Source organism: Saimiri boliviensis, chromosome 3, assembly GCF_048565385.1.
Source record: "Saimiri boliviensis isolate mSaiBol1 chromosome 3, mSaiBol1.pri, whole genome shotgun sequence".
NCBI lineage: Eukaryota > Metazoa > Chordata > Mammalia > Primates > Cebidae > Saimiri > Saimiri boliviensis.
The window spans coordinates 46206981-46228284 of record NC_133451.1 but is presented as its reverse complement, the minus strand read 5'-3'; the positions used below and the strand labels follow the sequence as shown (position 1 = coordinate 46228284).

Below are 21304 nucleotides of genomic sequence, written 5' to 3'. Positions count from 1 at the left end.
ATAAAAATCCTAGAAGAAAATCTAGGCAAAACCATACAGGACATAGGAGTAGGCAAGGACTTCATGACCAAAACACCAAAAGCATTGGCAACAAAAGCCAAAATAGACAAATGGGACCTAATCAAACTCCACAGCTTCTGCATGGCAAAAGAAACAGTCATTAGAGTGAATTCGCAACTAACAGAATGGGAAAAAATTTTTGCAATCTACCCATCTGACAAGGGGCTGATATCCAGAATTGACAAAGAACTAAAACAGATCTACAAGAAAAAAACAAATAAGCCCATTCAAAAGTGGGTGAAGGATATGTACAGACACTTTACAAAAGAAGACATACATGAGGCTAACAAGCATATGAAAAAATGCTCATCATCACTGGTCATCAGAGAAATGCAAATCAAAACTACATTGAGATACCATCTCACACCAGTTAGAATGATGATCATTAAAAAATCTGGAGACAACAGATGCTGGAGAGGATGTGGAGAAATAGGAACACTTTTACACTGTTGGTGGGAGTGTAAATTAGTTCAACCATTATGGAAGACAGTGTGGTGATTCCTTAAGGACCTAGAAACAGAAATTCCATTTGATCCAGCAATCCCATTACTGGATATATATCCAAAGGATTATAAATCGTTCTACTATAAGGACACATGCACACGAATGTTCATTGCAGCACTGTTTACAATAGCAAAGACATGGAACCAACCCAAACACCCATCGATAATAGACTGGATAGGGAAAATGTGGTACATATACACCATGGAATATCATGCAGCCGTAAAAAGCGAGTTCGTGTCCTTTGTAGGGACATGGATGAACCTGGAAACTATCATTCTCAGCAAACTGACACAAGAGCAGAAAATCAAACACCACATGTTCTCACTCATAGATGAGAGTTGAACAATGAGAACACATGGACACAGGGAGGGGAGCACTAAACACTGGGGTCTGTGGGGCGGAAATGGGTGAAGGACGGGGGCGTGGGGAGGTGGGGAGAGATAGCATGGGGAGAAATGCCAGATATAGGTGAAGGGGAGGAAGGCAGCAAATCACACTGCCATGTGTGTACCTATGCAACAATCTTGCATGTTCTTCACATGTACCCCTAAACCTAAAATGCAATTAAAAAAAAAAAACTACCCATGAGAGTAATTTAAATGAAGACAAAAATATCAAAAAGATCTTTTAGAATTTCACAAGATAGTGTATATATCTTGATGCACAAATTCCCCATATCTTCCCTGTGGGCAGGAGAACCAATGTCATAACATTTTCACTCAGCTGTCACTTGTGTCATAGACCCATTCAGCTGTGGGGTGCAAGGTGGGGAAATAACACCCTCTGCTGAATGGGAGAAAATACCATTGTCAAAGTGATAGCTAGGACTTCTTTTTTAATTTTTATTTTATTGTACTTTAGGTTCTGGGGTACATGTGCAGATCGTGCAGGGTTGTTGCATAGGTACTTACATGGCCAGGTGGTTTGCTGCCTCTGTCCCCAGTCACCTATATCTGGCATTTCTCCCCATGTTATCCCTACCCTCTGATTTTCCTCCCTTAATTCCCCCCACAACAGACCCCAGTGTGTGGACTTCTTGGTTCTTATATTTTCCTTTATGGTAGCTTCCCTTATTTGAAAATTATTCAGGCTGGGGGAAGCAAAAAATATAGTACTTAAAAGTTCTGTATGGGTATAAGTGTGGACATATGTGTACATATACATGTGCCTGTGCACATACCCACCTTCCTAATGAAGACACTCAACAGGTGATTTCTAAGGCCCATTCCATTCCTAAAATGATGTAATTCTAGCAATGTTAAGAAGTTTTTTTTTTAGAAGTGTGCTTTTTTGAAACAAATTTATGATTCATGTATATATAAGTGTCACATTTTGGCATGGCTAATGGCTTAAATGATCCAATGCCAAAGGCTTTGGATAGTGAATCATCATCTAGTGTGTGACGTTTACACTAAAGTGGTGGCTGCCACTGGTTGTATGAGATACAGGCTATGGCTTGAGGAAAAACAATCACTTGGAGTTCAGGAGACTGAACCATTGACTACTTGATTTCTGGCCTTCATCAGCCAAGAAGACTGATCTTCAAATGTGCCCTAATTTCTTGTGTCTTTCCTTTGTTCTTGCTATTTCTTCTGCTTGAAATATGCTAACCTTTTCATTATATCCACATTACTGAAATTCTGCCCACTTTTCATATTCCTTCTACAACCTTAAGCAAACTGTTTTGCAGTTAATTTACTTTGAATAAGGCAAATAAAAATATATTTAAGAAATCTAGTTTCTGTGAAATGCAAGTTTCTTCACATATACTGATTTTAAACATTTTTACAGCTTTATTGAGGTATAACTTACATCCTATAAATTTCATCTATTGATTTTTGGTAAACTTACAGAGTTATGTGACCATCCTCACAATACAGTTCTAGAATGTTTGCATCTCTCCCCAGATTTTCTCTCCCACACATTTGTAGTCAATCACCAATTTGAATTCCTCAGCTACTGTAACTACTTCTCAGATTTCTGTTACTATAAATCTGTTTTCTCCAGAAATTCCATAAATGAGTCATATAATATGTGGTTTTCATATCTGATTTATTTCACATAGCATAACTTTCTGAGGTTTATCCATACTGTCACATATATTGGTAGTTTCATCCTTTTAATCACTGAGTAGTATTTCACCACATGAGTACATTACATTTTGTTTGTCCATTCCAGTTGGTATTTGGATTTTTTTTTTCAGTTTTTGGATTATGAATAATGCTGCTGTGAACATCTATGTATTAATCTTTGTGTGGATATATGTTTACTTTCTTTTGGGTATATTCCTAAGAGTTAAATTCACAAATTAATTGTATGGTAAAGTTACAGTTACCTTCATAAGAAGCTGCCAAACAGTTTTCCAAGATGGCATTATTAATTTATAGTCTCACCATGAGATTCATTTTCTCAAAATCCTTACTGGTACTTACTATTATCCATCTTTTCCATTGTAGCCATATTAAGGCATATGTAGTTATATCATCCTGTAGTTTTAATTTGCCTTAGCTTATTTTTAAATTTTGTTTTGCCCCACCCTCTCTCTCCCACTGTTGCCTTTGCTTAATGACTAATAATCTTGAGCACCTTTTCTTGTATTATTATGTCTTTCATGAAAACTTTCTATTCAAGTCTTTTGATTATTTGTAATTGAATTGTTTTTCATCTCATTATTGAACATGAGTTCTATAGAGACTGTGGATATCCAAATTTCTTTATCATACACATAATTTGTAAATATTTTTCAAGTATTGTCCTGCTGGGTCTGACCCATAGACACTGACCTAGTGACAGGCGAAAAACTCACTCTGACACAGGCTTGCCTGTGTCTGGCCCAGGATCCCCTGCCAGAGTCAGCAGCAGCCTCAATAAGCCTGCAGCCTTCGCATTTATTTGGTACAGATTAAATGACAAAGGTCTCAAGTAAATATCACTGGAGGGTAATTAACATTGCTAACCCAGCTCAGCAAAGCCTCTGCTGGCAGACTGTGACTAGGCTACCTCCTTGCTGGGCAGGGCGCTCTGAAAAAAGGCAGCAGCACATCAGGAACTTATAAATAAAGCCCTACCTTCCCAGGACAGAGCACCTGGGGAAAAAGGCAGTTATGAGTCCCACTGCAGCAGACTTAAACTTACCTGCCCAGTAGCTCTGAATGGAACAACAGAGCTCACAATTCAGCACTTGAGCTCCTATAATATCTCTTCAAGCAGCTCCCTGACCCCCATATATCCAAAGAGTCAACTCATAAAGGAGAGCTCAGGCTGACGTCTGCTGGGTATCTTTCTGGGATGAAGATAACAGAAGAAGAAACAACAACAACAACAGAAGAATAAGCAGCAACCCTTACTGTCCTGCAGCTGCTGCAGGTGATCTCCAGGCAAGCAGGAGATCTGTTAGAAGGAAAACTAAAAAACAGAAAGAAATAACTTCATCATCAACAAAAAGGATGTCCATTCAGAGAACCCATCTGAAAGTCACCAACTACAAAGACCACAGGTAGATAAATCCACAAAGATGGGAAGAAATCAGCATAAAAAGGATGAAAACATCCAAAACCAGAATGCCTCTCCTCCTATCAGGGATCACAACTCATCACCAGCAAAGGAACAAGGCTGGATGGAGAACGAGTCTGATGAAATGACAGAAACAGACTTCAGAAGGTGGATAATAACAAACTTCTCTGAGCTAAAAGAAAATATTCTAACCCAATGCAAAGAAACTAAGAACATTGAAAAAAGGTTTGACAAAATGCTAATGAGAATAAATAGCTTAAAGAAGAATATAAATGACTTAATGGAGCTGAAAAACACAGCACAAGAACTTCACAAAGCATACACACATTTCAATAGCTGAATCAACCAAGCAGAAGAAAGGATATCAGAGATCAAAGATCAACTCAGTGAAATAAAGCAAGAAGGCAAGATTAGATAAAAGAGTGAAAAGAAATGAACAAAGCCTCGAAGAAATATGGGATTATGTGAAAAGACCTAATCTACATTTGGTAGGTATACTGGAATGTGACGGAGAGAATGAATCCAAGCTGGAAAACACTCTTCAGGATATTATCCAGGAGAACTTTCCCAACCTAGCAAGGCAGGCCACCATTCAAGTCCAGGAAATACAGAGAATACCACTAAGATATTCCACAAGAAGAGCAACCCCAAGGCACATAATCGTCAGATTCACCAGGGTTGAAACAAAGGAAAAAAAGGGCAGCCAGAGAGAAAGGTCGGGTTACCCAGAAAGGGAAGCCCATCAGACTCACAGAGGATCTCTTGGCAGAAACCCTACAAACCAGAAGAGAGTAGGGGCCAATATTCAACTTCCTTAAAGAAAAGAACTTTCAATCTAGAATTCCATATCCAGCCAAACTAAGCTTCATAAGTCAAGGAGAAATAAAATCCTTTACAAACAAGCAATTGCTGAGAGATTTCATCACCACCAGGCCTGCCTTACAAGAGCTCCTGAAAGAAGCACAAAAAAAGGAAAGGAACAACCAGTACCAGCCACTCCAAAAACATACCAAGTGGTGAAAAGCATTGACAATGAAGAAACTGCATTAACTAATGGGCAAAACAACCAGCTGGCATCAAAATGACAGGATCAAATTAACAGATAACAATATGAACCTTAAATGTAAATGGGGTAAATGCCCCAATAAAAAGACACAGACTGTCAAATTGGATTAAAATGTCAAAACCAATCAGTGTGCTGTATTCAGGAAACCCATCTCATGTGCAAGGATACACATAGTCTCAAAATAAAGGGATGGAGGAAGATTTACCAAGCAAATGGAGAGAAAAAAAAAAAGCAGGAGTTGCAATCCTAGTCTCTGATAGAATATACCTTAAACCAACACAAACTAAAAAAGACAAAGAAGGGCATTACATAAGGGTAAAAGGATCAATGCAACAAGAAGAGCTGATGATCCTAAATATATATGCACCCAATATGGGAACACCCAGATACATAAAGCAAGTTCTTAATGACCTACAAAGAGACGTAGACTACCACACAATAATATTGGGAAGCTTTAACACCCCATTATCAATATTAGACAGATCAGAGAGGCAGAAAATTAACAAGGATATCCAGGACTTGAACTCACATCCGGACCATGCAAACCTAATAGACATGTACAGAATTCTCCACCCCAAATCCACAGCATTGAAGAAGAAATCCAATACATTCTTCTCAGCACTACATCACACCTACTCTAAAACTGACCACGTAATTGGAAGTAAATTACTCCTAAGCAAATGCAAAAGAACAGAAATCATAACAAACAGTCTCTCAGACCACAGTGCAATCAAATTAGAACTCAGGATTAAGAAACTAACTCAGAACTGCACAACTTCATGGAAACTGAACAACTGGCTCTTGAATGTTGACTGGATAAACAATGAAATGAAGGTAGAAATAAAGATATTTTTTGAAACCAACAAGAACGAAAACACAATGTACCAGAATCTTTGGGACACATTTAAAACAGTGTCTAGAGGGAAATTTATAGCAAGAATGCCCACGTGAGAAGCAAGGAAAGATCTAAAATCAATACCCTATCATCAAATTTGAAAAGGCTAGAGGAGCACGATTAAGAAAACTCAAAAGCTAGCAGAAGACAAGAAATAACTAAGATCAGAGCAGAACTGAAAGAGATAGAGACACAAAAATACCTTCAAAAAATCGGTAAGTCCAGCAGCTGATTTTTTGAAAAGATCAACAAAATAGACAGACTGCTAGCCAGATTAATAAAAAAAGAGAGAAGAATCAAATAGATGCAATAAAAAATGATAAAGGGGTTATAACCACTAATCCCACTGAAATACCAGCTACCATCAGAGATTACTACAAACAACTCTATGCACATAAACCAGTAAACCTGGAAGAAACGGATAAATTCCTGGACACCTGCACCCTCCCAAGCCTAAACCAGGAAGAAGTTGAAATCCTGAATAGACCCATAACAAAGGTTGAAGTTGAGGCAATAATTAATAGCCTACCAACCAAAAAAAGCCCAGGTCCAGATGGGTTCACAGCTGAAACTATGAGATATACAAAGAGGAGTTGTTAACACTCCTTCTGAAGGTATTCCAAATAATCCAAAAAAAGAGAATCCTTCCGAAATCATTTTATGAGACCAATATCATCCTGATACCAAAGCCCAGCAGAGACTCAACAAAAAACGAAAACTTCAGGCCAATATCCATGATGAACATAGATGTGAAAATCTTCTATAAAATACTGGCAAACTGATTGCAACAGCACATCAAAAAGCTTATCCATCATGATCAAGTAGGCTTCATCCTGGAGATGCAAGGCTGGTTCAACGTACTCAAGTCTGTAAATGTAATCCACCACATAAACAGAATCAAAGACAAAAACTACATGATTATCTCAATAGATGCAGAGAAGGCCTTCAATAAATTCAACAGCCCTTTATTATAGAAACTCAGTAAACTAGATATCAATGGCATGTATCTGAAAATAATAAAAGCTATTTATGAAAAACCCAAAGTCAGTATCATACTGAATGGCCAAAAACTGGAAGCATTCCCTTTGAAATTTGGCACTAGACAAGGATGCCCTCTCCCACCACTCCTATTCAATATAGTATTGGAAGTTCTAGCCAGACCAATCAGGCAAGAAAAAAGAAATAAAGGATGTTCAGTTAGGAAAGGAGGAAGTCAAACTGTCTCTATTTGCAGATGACATGATTGTATATTTAGAAGACCCCATTGTCTCAGCCTCAAATCTCCTGAAACTGATAAGCAACTTCAGCAAAGTCTCAGGATACAAAATCAATGTGCAGAAATCACAAGCATTCCTATACACCAATAATGGACTAACAGAGAGCCAAATCATGAGCAAACTCCCACAGTTGCTGCAAAGAGAATAAAATACCTAGGAATACAACTAACAAAGGATTTAAAGGATCTCTTCAAGGAGAACTACAAACCACTGCTCAAGGAAATAAGAGAGGACACAAACAGATGGAAAAGCATTCCATGCTCATGGTTGGGAAGAATCGATATTGTGAGAATGGCCAAACTGCCCAAAGTAATATATAGATACAATGCTATCCCCACCAAATTACCTAGGCCTCTCTTCAGAGAACTGGAAAAAACCACCTTAAACTTCATATGGAACCAAAAGCGAACCCCCATAGCCAAGGCAATCCTAAGCAAAAAGAACAAAGCTGGAGGCATCATGCTACCTGACTTCAAACTATACTATAAGGCTACAGTAATCAAAATGGCACAGTACTGGTACCAAAACAGAGATCTAGACCAATGGAACAAAACAGAGGCCTCGGAGGCAATACCATACATCTACAACCATCTGATCTTTGTCAAATGTGACAAAAACAAGCAATGGAGAAAAAATTCCCTGTTTAATAAGTGGTATTGGGAAAACTGGCTAACCATGTGCAGAAAGCAGAAACTGGACGCCTTCCTGACACCTTACACTAAAATTAACTCCAGTTGGATTAAAGACTTAAACATAAGGCTTAACACCATAAAAACCCTAAAAGAAAACCTAGGCAAAACCATTCAGGACATAGGCATAGGCAAGAACTTCATGACTAAAACACCAAAAGCATTGGCAACAAAAGCCAAAATAGACAAATGGGATCTAATTAAACTCCAGAGCTTCGGTACAGCAAAAGACACAATCATTAGAATGAACTGGCAACCAGCAGAATGGGAAAAAAATTTTGCAATCTACCCATCTGACAAAGGGCTAATATCTAGAATCTACAAAGAACTAAAACAGATTTGCAAGAAAAAAACAAACAAACTCTTTCAAAAGTGGGCAAAGGACATGAACAGACACTTTTCAAAAGAAGACATATATGAGGAAAACAAACATATGAAAAAATTCTCATCATCATTGGTCGTTAGAGAAATGCAAATCAAAACCACATTGAGATACCGTCTCACGCCAGTTAGAATGGCGATCATTAAAAATTCTGGAGACAACAGATTCTAGAGAGTATGTGGAGAAATAGGAACACTTTTACACTGTTGGTGGAAGTGTAAACTAGTTCAACCATTGTGGAAGACAGTGTGGAGATTCCTCAAGAACCTAGAAATAGAAATTCCATTTGACCCAGCAATCCCATTACTGGGTGCATACCCAGAGGATTATAAATCTTTCTATTATAAAGACACATGCACATGTATGTTCATTGTGGCAATGTTTACAATAGCAAAGACCTGGAACCAACCCAAATACTCATTGATGATAGTCTGAACAAGGAAAATGTGGAACATACACACCACGGAATACTATGTAGCCATAAAAAATCATGAGTTCATGTCCTTTGTAGGGACATGGATGAATCTGGAAACCATCATTCTCAGCAAACTGACTCAAGAACAGAAAAACAATCACCACATGTTGTCATTCATAGGTGGGTGTTGAACAGTGAGAACACATGGACATAGGGAGGGGAGCACCACACACTGGGTCTGTTGTTGGGGAATAAGGGAGGGACAGCATGGGGTAGGGAGGTTGGGGAGGGATAACGGGGAGAAATGCCAGATATAGGTGACAGGGGGACAGAGGCAGCAAACCACATTGCCATGTATGTACCTATGCAACAATCCTGCATGTTTTGCACATGTACCTCAGAACCTAAAGTGCAATAAAATATATATTAAAAAGAAAAATTAGGTATTTCTTGTAAAAACAAAAAAAATTTTAAAATTAAAAAAAGCAAACACATTGCCAACCCCACCCCCACCCCGAGTAGTGAGCAGTTATGCGCCTACTGAAGATGAAGGATTATTCTTAGGACCACATGAGTAAACAAGCTATTTAGATAAACACCCCTACCTTCCCTTTTTATCTGTTCTCAGCTGTTAGCTCATGGTAAGAGGATTAGGCCATAACTTCCTCCCAAGGCTTTTGCAAAACCTTCCAGCCTTCCAAGAAGATCTGCTTCTTTCCATAGTTTTTCCACAACCCTGACTGATCTCCTCCGTTGTCCCAATACCATTTGTTGAAAAGATTATTCTATTTCCATTGAATTGTCTTACACACACTATTTTATTAAACTCTTCCTTCAAACCCTATTAAGTGGCTGATTTTGTCCCAATTTCGTAGATCAGTTCATAGATTCCTAGACTTGAATTACCAATAGCACACTGAAAGTCCCACAGCTAGTAGATGGCAGAACCTGGAAAGGAGTTCTGGTTTACCCAAGGACAAGACTTTATTTTCTTATAAAATCAGGAAACGATGTCCTCTGAATATTGTTTATTTAAACATTAAACTATGAGTGTCCTGAGATTACATATCACTTTTCATTTTTCCATCATAGTCTTTGGAGAGTACTTGCTTATTTGAGGATCACATTATGAAACATTCAATTGGCTTAAGCAGTAATGTTTATGTGAAAGGAAATAACAGCTCTATAATCTAAATGACTTATTTTATTTGTTATATTTATACTTACCACTGTCAAACCTAGACTTTCAACTCTAAAGAAAACATAAGAGTCACTGAAATCTATTCTGTGTGAACAGGAACTTCATTAGGAATGATGGTGAATTGAGAATGTTTTTCTCATCTTTGACAATCAAGGATCTTTCAGGTGACAAAAAATGGAAGTCAGAGAAACACATCAGAAAGTGATAAAATCACTTGGCTTGGGAGCCAGAGGGTCCTATTCCTGGTTCTGCAGCACTTGTTAAGTGGCCTTGAATAAGTCATAGTATCTCTTTGTGCCACCTTCTCCTCACCTATAAAACAATAGGTGTGGACCAGGTTACCATTAGGATAGCTCTTCCATGATTGGCTTTTGTTAAATATTGTACTACAACAGCATTCTGTACAGCTCTGATGACACATTGGTGGCTTCTTTTATTTACAGACTGCAGTGAGAATCTGTTTCACTGTCACACAGGCAAGTGCCTTAATTACAGCCTTGTATGTGATGGATATGATGACTGTGGGGATTTGAGCGATGAGCAAAACTGTGGTAAGTAGCATTGTTTCCCCAAAGGCTTTAATTTAAAAATCACAGAAATTTATAACCAAGAACTTGTAGTTCATTATATGTTAATATGATTAGCAGTTTAAATCACAAAATGATTTGTTTCTTGTTTTCTAGAAGGAGGAAGTTTGTTCATTCACTGTCCTCAGTAATGTCTTATGTGTAAATATAATAGATAAATAATCTTATTAAGAAAATGTCTAAGAAATAGGATGGGAAGACTGGTAAAGGTTGTTAATGCATTAATAGTATTTTTCCTCTCCTCTATTGTGTTGTTTCTCCTCTGGTTAGAGCCAGTGGCTTATGTTAGATTTTGGGCCCTTAAGCAAACTTTGAATGCAGATATATTGTCTGTACCTGATTTCCTTATTACATGTGACCAAAGTCCCCTCCTTTATTTAATCCCCAAATAGTACAAGGACCACCTTTACAGCAGCTACACCCAGGGTTAGGATGACAACTTTGTTTTGTGTACAAATGCTGATCTTATCTTTTAATGAATAAACCTACTTTTTAAAGAGTCATGTTCAATTCTGAATGCTATCTCATGAATTAAAATCAGCAAAATTCCTGTTGCTCATTTACTTTTTTGGCTTTGTGACTAGCTTCAGAATTTTTAGGTAGTATATTTTTGAGTGATACAGGAACTTTGCAACATGAACAAAAGGGCAAACTGGGATGAGGATATGCCCCGGGCAAATGATATAAGACAATGTCCAGCATTAGATAACATCAAAATAAATGTTTGGAAAAGATCAGGAGTATCATCAGAGGAATGCGTTGGAATCATGAATGTTGGGAATAACCCCATGCTGGGAAACCGGGTGGCTTCTAGGAGCACCGTCTAGCTGCCACTTGCTGTATCTGTAAAAATATTTTTAAATGTGTATGTACAGACCATTCCTGTGTGACTACATAGATGTGGTGTTTTTTTTCTGGTAATAGTTTATTTTTATTTTATTTTTGTCTGACTCAAAGTAGTTGTACATATTTACTGAATACAGCATGATATTCTAATACATGTATACTATATATAATGATCAAATCCAGGTAATTAGCATATCCATCATCTCAAACATTTATCATTTCTTTGTATTAGGAACATTCAAAATCTTCTCATTTAGTTATTTGAAAATATACAATAAATTGTCATTAGCTATAGTCACCATCCAGTGCTACAAAAACCTACAACTTGTTCCTCCTATCTGGCTGTAATTTTCTATCATTTAAGCCATCTCTCTTTATACCTCCTCCTTCATACCCTTCTGGCCTCCAGTAACCACTGTGCTACTCTCTGCTTCTATGAGATCAACTCTGCATATGTGTAAGGGCCTGTGGTATTTGTGTTTCTATGCCTGGCTTATTTCACTTTACATAATGTCCTCCAGGCTCATCCATGTTGCTATGAATAACTGTATTTCATTCTTTTGGCATGGCTGAATAGTATTCCATTGTGTAGATATACTATATTTTCTTTTTCCACTCATTTTTTGATTGGCACAAATTGATTCCATATCATGGTTATTGTGAGTAATGCTGCAATGAACTTGGTGATGCCAGTGTCTGTTTGATACACTAACTTTCTTTCCCTTGGATATATACCCAGAAGTGGGATTGCTGGGTCATGTGGAAGTTCCATTTGTAGTTTTCTCAAGAACCTCCATATTGTTTTCCATAATGGCTGTACTAATCTACATTCAGATGGGGGTTATCTCCTGGGACTGACTAGTCTTGAGACAAAGGATGAGGGGAAACTGTAATTATATACATCACAGAAATGATAGTTGCAGGAGGCCGTAGAGATCATCAGATTCTACCCTTCTCTTTACCAATGAGATCACTAGGAAAATGCAGGGCATTGAAAAGGAGTGAGTGTAGGTTGGTAGTTGGATAGGTCAGTGGAGAGGGCCAGAGTATAGGTAGCGTGTGAGGATGAATGGTCTTAACAGGTGAAATAATCCCTCTGAAGATAGCAGGCTGTTGTGAAGTTTGTGTGCCTGGATGCCAATTGTTTCCATCTAACAGCAATAATTACCAGTTTCCTTCAGACCAGCCTCTACCCTGGCCCCCTGGGCTCCTCTGGTTCCTGCCCAAGCACCTCTTTTGCTTTTCTTCTTTTCTCTAACCCATGTCCTCCTCATACTTTGCTTTATTGACCCAAAACACCCTTTAAGATCCATGGTCACTCTAGAAGTCTGTCTACAACCATGGCACTATTACTAGACTCATCACACCTTCTCATCGAAACTATTATTCATGAAACCACATACATCTTCCAAACACTGCTTATATTCAGGGTTTACCACTTCTAATGGTAAAGCATCCTGTGGATTCTGCCCTTTGTGAGAGGGAACTTATCGCTCAGTTCTTTTTCAGTAATATATAAATTGGGACATGAAGTCCAGGCTAAAAAGAATCATGAAAATAACATACATATTTTCCATTGCTTACCCAGCAGTTCTTTTGTATATAAGGCCAGGCATGCACGCATGTCCTTGTAGTCTCAACTACTTGAGAGGCTGAGGTGGGAGGATCACCTGATCCTAGGAGGTTAAGGCTGCAGTGAGCTATGTGAGCTATGATCACAACACTGCCCTCCAGCCTGGGAAACAGAGAGAGACCCTATCTCAAAAATTTAAAAAAAAAAATTCAATTAAAAACTTAAGCTCAGCCTCAGGAGAGATGACAAGGAGATACTTGCTTTCCGGGTTTGCCAGACAGGTAAGTTATAATTTCCAGAAATGTGAGATAACTGTTACAGATACATCAAATCTGCTAGCTACATGAAACACAAATCACAGTTCTGTTTTTCCTACCAGAGTAGAAACCATAAATTTTTCATAAGGAAAGAAAATGACAACTAAAGAAAACAAAAGCCAACAGCAATAAGAACAAACTGGCCAGATGTGGTGGCTCACTCCTGTTAATTTCAGCACTTTGGGAGGCCAAGGTGGGCAATCACCTGAGGTCAGGAGTTCAAGACCATTCTACCATCCTGGCCAACATGATGAAACCCTGTCTCTACTAAAAAAAAAAAAAAATCAGCTGGGCATGGTGGCACACACCTGTAGTCCCAGCTACTTGGGAGGCTGAGGTAGGAGAACTGCTTGAACCAGGAGGTAGAGGTTGCAGCGAGCCGGGATTGTGCGGATTGTGCTGTGCTGCACTCCAGCCTGGCAACAGGGGGAGAATCCATCTCAAAACAAAGAACAAAGTACAGGTCCTGAGACAACTAGGGTAGTGTTACTCATCTGAAAAATAGATGCATCTTACCCCACCGTGATAGTGGTCAGTGGGGCACATGTGCGGAGACTGCATGGCATTTTAATTGGGCCAGACCTATTGTAGAAATGTTATTAAAGGTATTGGAACCATTGGAACAGACTCTCTTCAACGGGAACCGGGAGCCATACAATCCTGCCTGTTTGTCACACTGGTTCTCTGCATCCTCGTGAGTTTTCATTTCTTCAGATTGCAGTCACGCAACAGAGCATCGCTGTGGGGATGGCCGCTGCATCACCACGGAGTGGGTGTGTGATGGTGACCACGACTGTGTGGATAAGTCTGACGAGGTCAACTGCTGTGAGTGCTCTGAGGATGTTTGTTTTGCTTATTTTTCCATTTCTGCTTGTTTGGGCTGTGCTCAATGTTAACTTCTATACTTAAGACTCACTATATACACAGCATTCCAAGGGAAGGATTCTGATACTTTGGTTCTAGCCTGTAAAGATCTTTGAGTGTGGGATGACAATAGCAATGGACTACATGTGACTTCCACACCTTTCCTCCCAAAACTCCAAGCATCATTTGGCTGATCTGGCCAAGTGGGCATCTGTTTGCTCTCTCGTTGCTCCATATGTCTCTTTTATCCTTCTGTGACTTTGTCAAAGGTGATGCTCTTCCCACGGACTGGGGAACCTTCCTTCTGCACACAATATGTGAGTAGTTAAATTCCCTCTAGGAGTGCCCTAACATGTTCTCAGGGACCATTTGTGGAAGAACATGGAAAGAATCGTCAGCAAGAAGACAGCCTTTAATGTTCATACAGTGACACAGAGAGTGCATGATAGGCCAGGTGTGGTGGCTCACACTTGTAATCTCAGCACTTTGGGAGGCCGAGATGGGTGGATCACGAGGTCAGGAGTTTGAGACCAGCCTGGCCAATATGGTGAAACCCTGTCTCTACTAAAAATACAAAAATTAGCTGAGTGTGGTGGCAGGTGCCTATAGTCCCAGCTACTTGGGAGGATAAAGCAGGAGAATCGCTTGAACCTGGGAGGCTGAGGCTGCAGTGAGCAGAGATCGTGCCACTACACTCCAGCCTGGGCAACAGAGTAAGACTCCACCTCCAAAAAACAAAAGAAAAAAAGACAATAGGTATAGAATTTAGAGAACTGACAGGAATTGGAAGGTAATGGATATTAGGCCATTCCTTTCAAATATCAGTTGTCATAAACAAGTGTCAAAGTGTTTATTATGTGTTAGTTACTATGTAAGTTCCTTCCCATATATCATTTTGTTGACTTTTGAGGTCAAGTAGATAAATCACAAAATATTTGGGCATGGAGTCCAAAAAGCTTGCCTTCACATTCTGGCTGAGCTCTTAGCCATGGGACTTTGAGACAAGCAGTATACTCTCTAAACTTTAGTTTCTCATCTCTATAACAAAGATGATAGTATCTACTTTACAAGGTTTATGTGAGAATTTGAGATTATATATACAATGCAGTTAGCACAGCTCTTGCCAAAAAAGAACGCTTTACAGATTGCCATTTGTATTAGTAAGTAGGAGCATGATACTTCCATCACTAAAAACAATCATGCAGTTCTCGAGAAAACGTTAATTTTTGGTAAGTGTTGTTTAATGAGGTGGGAAAAATTCTAGAAATGAAATCAATGATATGTTCATTTGTATATGCAGAACACCCTATTTCTTAGTGATGCCTGATAAATGGCTATTGTTTATTTGATGTGCAGACTGAGAGAAGAATTAATAAATAAAGTGAATATGATTCTGGTCCTTCCTAGCCTGTCACAGCCAGGGTCTGGTGGAATGCAGAAATGGACAGTGTATCCCCAGCACGTTTCAATGTGATGGCGACAAGGACTGCAAGGATGGGAGTGATGAGGAGAACTGCAGTGGCAGTAAGTGTGTCCCCCCAACCCAGAACATGCCTTTACTGCTGGTCCTCTCCTTGGGAACAAAGTAAAACATTTTGAAGCTGCTTAAGTAGGATTCCCACATAGATAATCCCGGATTGCCAACACAGTGATCCTCACAGCCCTCGTCAGCCAGGAAACACTTTCTTGTGCTAAACATAATTCTCAAGCAACTTACACTGAAAACATTCCTCAGGGTGAAGGGGGCAGGTGAGACACCTGAACAGCACAGTCAGATTCACTTAACTTTGATGGGGAAAGCCGTGATAAAGAGAGAAGTTTAGTGTACAGCATCCAATTAAATTGGATTAGATTCCAGTGAGAAGAAATTGGTTTCTGAAAGGAAATGTAATGACTTCTTAAAATAATCATGTGCAGAGAAGCAGTTTAGTGCCTCTTATTACTAAGCAATACACTTTAAAAGGATTTAATGTCTGTGTGTGACTCTCAAAAAGAGCCAATAGTTTTTAAAATGTAACCATTTCTGCCAGAAAAGAAAGTTCTACACAGATTGTTTTAAGCTCCAGTGTTTGTGGAAGCCTCTCAGTAGGGGCTGGGTAAAGATATCCGTAGACTCAAAAAATCCCATTTGTTTACACTGCACAGGCACAGCCTAGTTGTTAAGAACCTGGTTGTTGCAGCCCTGATACCTGGGATCAAGCCTCGATCTGCTACGTACTGTATGGTGACTTTTGGTGAGATATTTACACCCCTTTAAGGTCGCAGTTTGTGTTTCTGTCCACTAAGAATAGTGATAACTACCTTATAGTGTTGGCACATAGTGAAAACTCAATATATGTGAGCTTTTATTACATGGCGATTACATTAAAGTATAGCTTGGGCTGTGTATATTCATAATCAGCCAATGAGACTGGTCACCTATAGATAAATTGGTTTTGTCGTAATACATATTGATCATATAACTTTAATGAAAAGTGCCCAAGACCTAAAGGGAGAGCTTTTCAGTCATAGACTTATTACATAAAAATAATATATAAAGAGTGCTTTGTTTTACTAGTTTTTAAATTCAGAAGGAAATCCTTTATTAAACATAATTTATTATGTGCATATCAACCAAGTACTTCCCTTTGTATCAAACTCTTCTTTCTAGATAATTCAACTCTGAAATAATTTTGCATTTTTTATGATGAAATGACAGGCTTTATAGAATATTTTCTTACATGTGTGAGATGTAAGAAAGTAATATGATAAAACAAATTTAAAAGTAAAATTGTAGTATCTTTATATTGTTCACTCTTATGAATTCAACTTAAAAAATATATATTGTGGTGTTTATATGTGGCCATCCCCTGGGAATTCAGTAGCAAGCAAAATAGCTGATGGGGCTTACAGACTCCTGGGGGACATAGGCATGCTACAAATTATTATGCAAATCAATGTCTAACCAGACAGCAACAGAGACTAAGAAGGGAAATTCAGGGTGCTTGGATGCCATTAATAGTGTGTATGCCCTGGTAAAGGGCCTCGGAACAAAGCTTCCCCGAGGAAGAGATCCTGTAGCTCAGACCCGATGGATCAGTGGGGTTAACTGAGAAGAGTAGGACTTGAAAAAGCAATTGAGACACAAGGCACCGCTTGACCAAAATTCCGAGGTGGGAAGGTGCAAGCCTGTATGGGAAGACCAAGAGAGAAGGCAGGCCATTGTGATTACAGAGCTGAGAACAAAACGGAGCCTGGTACTAAATACTGTGTAATTGTCAGGATGGATTGCAGGCTTATTCTGCTAGACAGGGCTGGGAAGGAAAGTGGGGCCTGCTTCTTCTGAGACTTAGGGTCTTGCTGAAGAGTTAGGCCTTTGAAACTCTTCAGGCTCTGTCCCTGCCTACCTGTCTAGTCTCTCTGACCCTCTTTCGGAGTGGTAGAAGCTCCAGTGACTTGACCTGTGCACCTCCCTATTCCAGGCCTTTGCATGTGCTGCTTCTCAGCTTGGGAAACCCATCCTTTCCTCCTCCCCTGATGTTGAAAAGTCCTTTGAGAAACTTCCCCATACTGGTCTCGTTGGCTTCTGTTGCTCTTTAACTGTATTTTAGCTGGGCACGGTAGCACATGCCTGTAATCTCAGCATTTTGGGCGGCCAAGGCAGGAGAATTACTTGAGACCAAGAGTTTGAGACTAACCTGGACAATATAGCGAGACCCCCATCTCAATGAAAAAAATAAATAAAAGTAAATATTTTTATCCATAAAGCAATGATCACACAGCATCAGAAGGTTTTGTTCAGGTTGATAACCTCTATCAGAGCACAAACCACTTCCCAGGGGGTATCATGCCCTTTTATCTTTTAATGTTCAGTGCCTAGCTTGTCACATAGATTGTCACATGGGAGGCACTTAATATTTGCCAAAATAATGAATGCATGATGTCAAGAGCCTAAACTCACCAAAATTGTTTAGGTTTGCTTTGAGAAAAAATTTTGACCCTGCTGACATTAAAAAAAAAAAAAGAGTGACAGCTCTTTTCTGCAAGGCTGTGGTATATTAATTTGCACATTAGTGGTACTAGAAAGGATAAATATTCCAGTATAATAATCATTGTCTTAGAATTATAGATTAGAGTGATTATATATACACACGTACTATTATTCATACTTAAAAGTGCCTTGCAAGGTTGTCTAGATTCCAGATGACATGCCTGAAGGTAATTGATCATAATGGGGGAGTGCTAGAACAGGCAGTATTTATTACCCTATCCATTTAATCTATAAATGACCAGGAAATCAACGGGAAAAGCAGTTTCCTCTACATACCTTAAGGAAAAACCATTAGGGTAAACACTGTTATTACTGCTGTCATTCACTTAGAAACCAGAAACCCAGTTCTCAAGTCATCACAGCTAGGCTGATGACACTCTCCAAGACATATTGAAAATATGGATAAAAACTGCATTATGTTACACTTGTATTATGATAAAGTATCCTTATTGTATTGGTGTTGATGACCTATTTATTACTAGAGAAAGTTGTTTTTTTTAAAGACTAGAATTGGGAGCAAATGAGTCTTTAAAAAAGTCTTAATATTCAGAATTTCAAGATTTTATAACGTTCTCTGTCCCTCAAAGCTCTTGAATTTTATTTTGTTATCAAGTATTGGCACCTATGTAAAAAGAAGGCACTATTTTTCCCATTAAATGCACAACCACCTGTTTTTAGTGTAGTTTGTCTCTTCTTTCTTCATTCCTATTTTGGAATACCTGGATTGTATTTAGTTGCCAGGAAAATGAATACAGAAAGCACCTATTCAATATATGTTCAATACTGCTGGAGAAATTGGAAAGAAATAAAAATTGTGTTATTCCTAAGCTCCACCAGACATTTCTGATCCTTTGGATCCTTGGGTAAGGAATTTGCAGATGATAAAAGCCAATGCACCTTTTCCTCATTCTGTAGGTCAGACTCCATGTCAAGAAGGAGACCAAAGATGCCTCTACGTTCCCTGCCTTGATTCATGTGGTGGTAGCTCTGTCTGTGACCCGAACAACAGTCTGAATAACTGTAGTAAGTACAACAGCTGACAAATGCAATTGCCACGTGAAAGCATGCAGTCAGCACTTTTCTTCTGTGTTGACGTTCAAATACCAAAATCTGGAATCCCTCCAAAAGAGTCTACCTATTTTCTTTTTCTTTTAAAGAGGTCACATGTGGTAGCAAAAGAGAAACAAAATGGTCTTAATTAACTTAAATCAGAAACATATGTGTCATTGTGAATGACTATAAATCCACATTGCTTAGTATCATTACCATTAATTTCAACTCAGCATTTACTTTCTGCTTTACTTTCTTGGCTCCATCTGTAGGCAGATGCTATCTTTCTTGCTTTCTAAAGCACAGCTTCAAAAATGGAAACTTTAACCAAGAAGCAAACATGAAGTTCATAGAAATAGCCACATACAACTTAGACAGTCTGTTCTTTTTTTTTTTTTTTTTTTTAGACACAGTCTCACTCTGTCTGTCATCAGGCTGGAGTGCAGTGGCACCATCTTGGCTCACTGTAACCTCTACCTCCCGGGAGTTCAAGCGATTCTTCTTCCTCAGCCTCCAGAGTAGCTGGGATTACAGGCATTCAGCACCCTCAGGGATCCACCCTCCTGGGCCTTCCAAAGTGCTGGGATTATAGGCAGTCTGTTTTAATGAAATTTACTCTCACCTTTCCAGGAACTCTTATGACCTATAGTGGTTTTGGAACCATTATGCTCATTTGTTTCAGTGACAATGTAACAGCTCCAAATGGTGTAAGCAGGTGGCTCTAAAATGACTTTCAGGAGGAAGAATTACTTGGGGAAGACAGAATGGGCAGAAGTGAAAGAGCACCATAAGGACTCGCATGGGAAATTGAAACAGAAAATCCCCAGCGACTAATTTCTAGTAATGATTTCTGACTCCTGGGCTCTGTTTTCATGTTATACTCACCTCTTTCACTTTTTCTAATGAACTTTTTGCTGCATTTTCAGGTTGGGATTAGAAATTTAGAAGCAGGTCAGTCAGCTTTCAGTTTGCAAGAGGGTATTATTATTAGTAGTAGTATTTTTTTTTTTTTTTTGAGAGACTCTGGCTCTGTCACCCAGGCTGGAGTACAGTGGTGTGATCTTGGCTCACTAAAACCTCTGCTTCCCAGGTTCAGGTGATTCTCCTGCCTCAATCTCCTGAGCAGCTGGGATTACAGGCACACTCCACTATGCACAGCTATTTTTTTTTTTTTTTTAATTAGAGATGGGGTTTCACCATGTTAGCCAGGCAGGTCTCAAATTCCTGACCTCAAGTGATTCACCAGCCTTACAGGCGTGAACCACCGTGCCCAGCCAGGGTATTACTTCTTAATCATGTCCTCTCAGTCCAAGGCCCTTGGAAGCTGGGATGCTGAAAGGCTCAGTCCTTGTATTTGCTGTAGTTTGGGGGTCCTGATTTTACCTGGTGACCTTTCTGGGTCAGTGTAGAGCTTATAGTGAGTGCCTCCGTAATTGTTACAGAGTCTCAATGGGGTGAAAAAAGGAGGCTAGGAAGGGGGTGTAGGCAGGCAGCTAAATAAAAACCCAGACTGACCAGATGTGGTGGCTCACACCTGTAATCCCAGCACTCTGGAAGGCCCAGGTGGGTGGATCACCTGAGTTCAGGAGTTCAAGACCAGCCTGACCAACGTGGAGAAACCGTGTCTCTACCAAAAATACAAAATTAGCCAGACTTGGTGGTGCAAGCTTATAAACCTAGTTACTTAGGAGGTTGAAGCAGGAGAATCGCTTGAACATGGGAGGTGGAGGTTGCGGTGAGCCGAGATCACGCCATGGCACTCCAGCCTGGGCAACAAGAGCAAAACTCTGTCTCAAAACAAAAAACAGAAACAGACTGATGGGGATGACTGTAGCATTTAAAAATTCTTTGCCTGGGCTGGGTGCAGTGGCTCACACCTGTAATCCCAGCACTTTGGGAGGCCAAGGCGAGTGGATCACCTGAGGTCAGGAGTTGGAGAACAGCCTGGCCAACATGGTGAGTGAAACCTTATCTCTATTAAAAGAAAAAAAATTATTTGCCTGGAAGCACATGCTCACCCCTCCTCCATTTCCCA

The 21304-nt window shown here is 39.4% G+C and overlaps 1 protein-coding gene across 4 annotated transcripts in view; it reads left to right on the top strand.

Annotated features, from left to right (window-relative positions):
• CORIN (corin, serine peptidase) overlaps positions 1–21304 on the top strand; it is a 275685-nt gene that overhangs the window by 174797 nt on the left and 79584 nt on the right. For all 4 annotated transcript variants that reach the window (XM_010344195.3, XM_074396087.1, XM_010344197.3 and 1 more), the window contains 4 exons: positions 10446–10553; positions 14040–14150; positions 15597–15713; positions 19135–19242. In XM_010344195.3, the coding sequence (XP_010342497.2) occupies positions 10446–10553; positions 14040–14150; positions 15597–15713; positions 19135–19242 (444 nt within the window). The remainder of the gene's footprint in view (positions 1–10445; positions 10554–14039; positions 14151–15596; positions 15714–19134; positions 19243–21304) is intronic.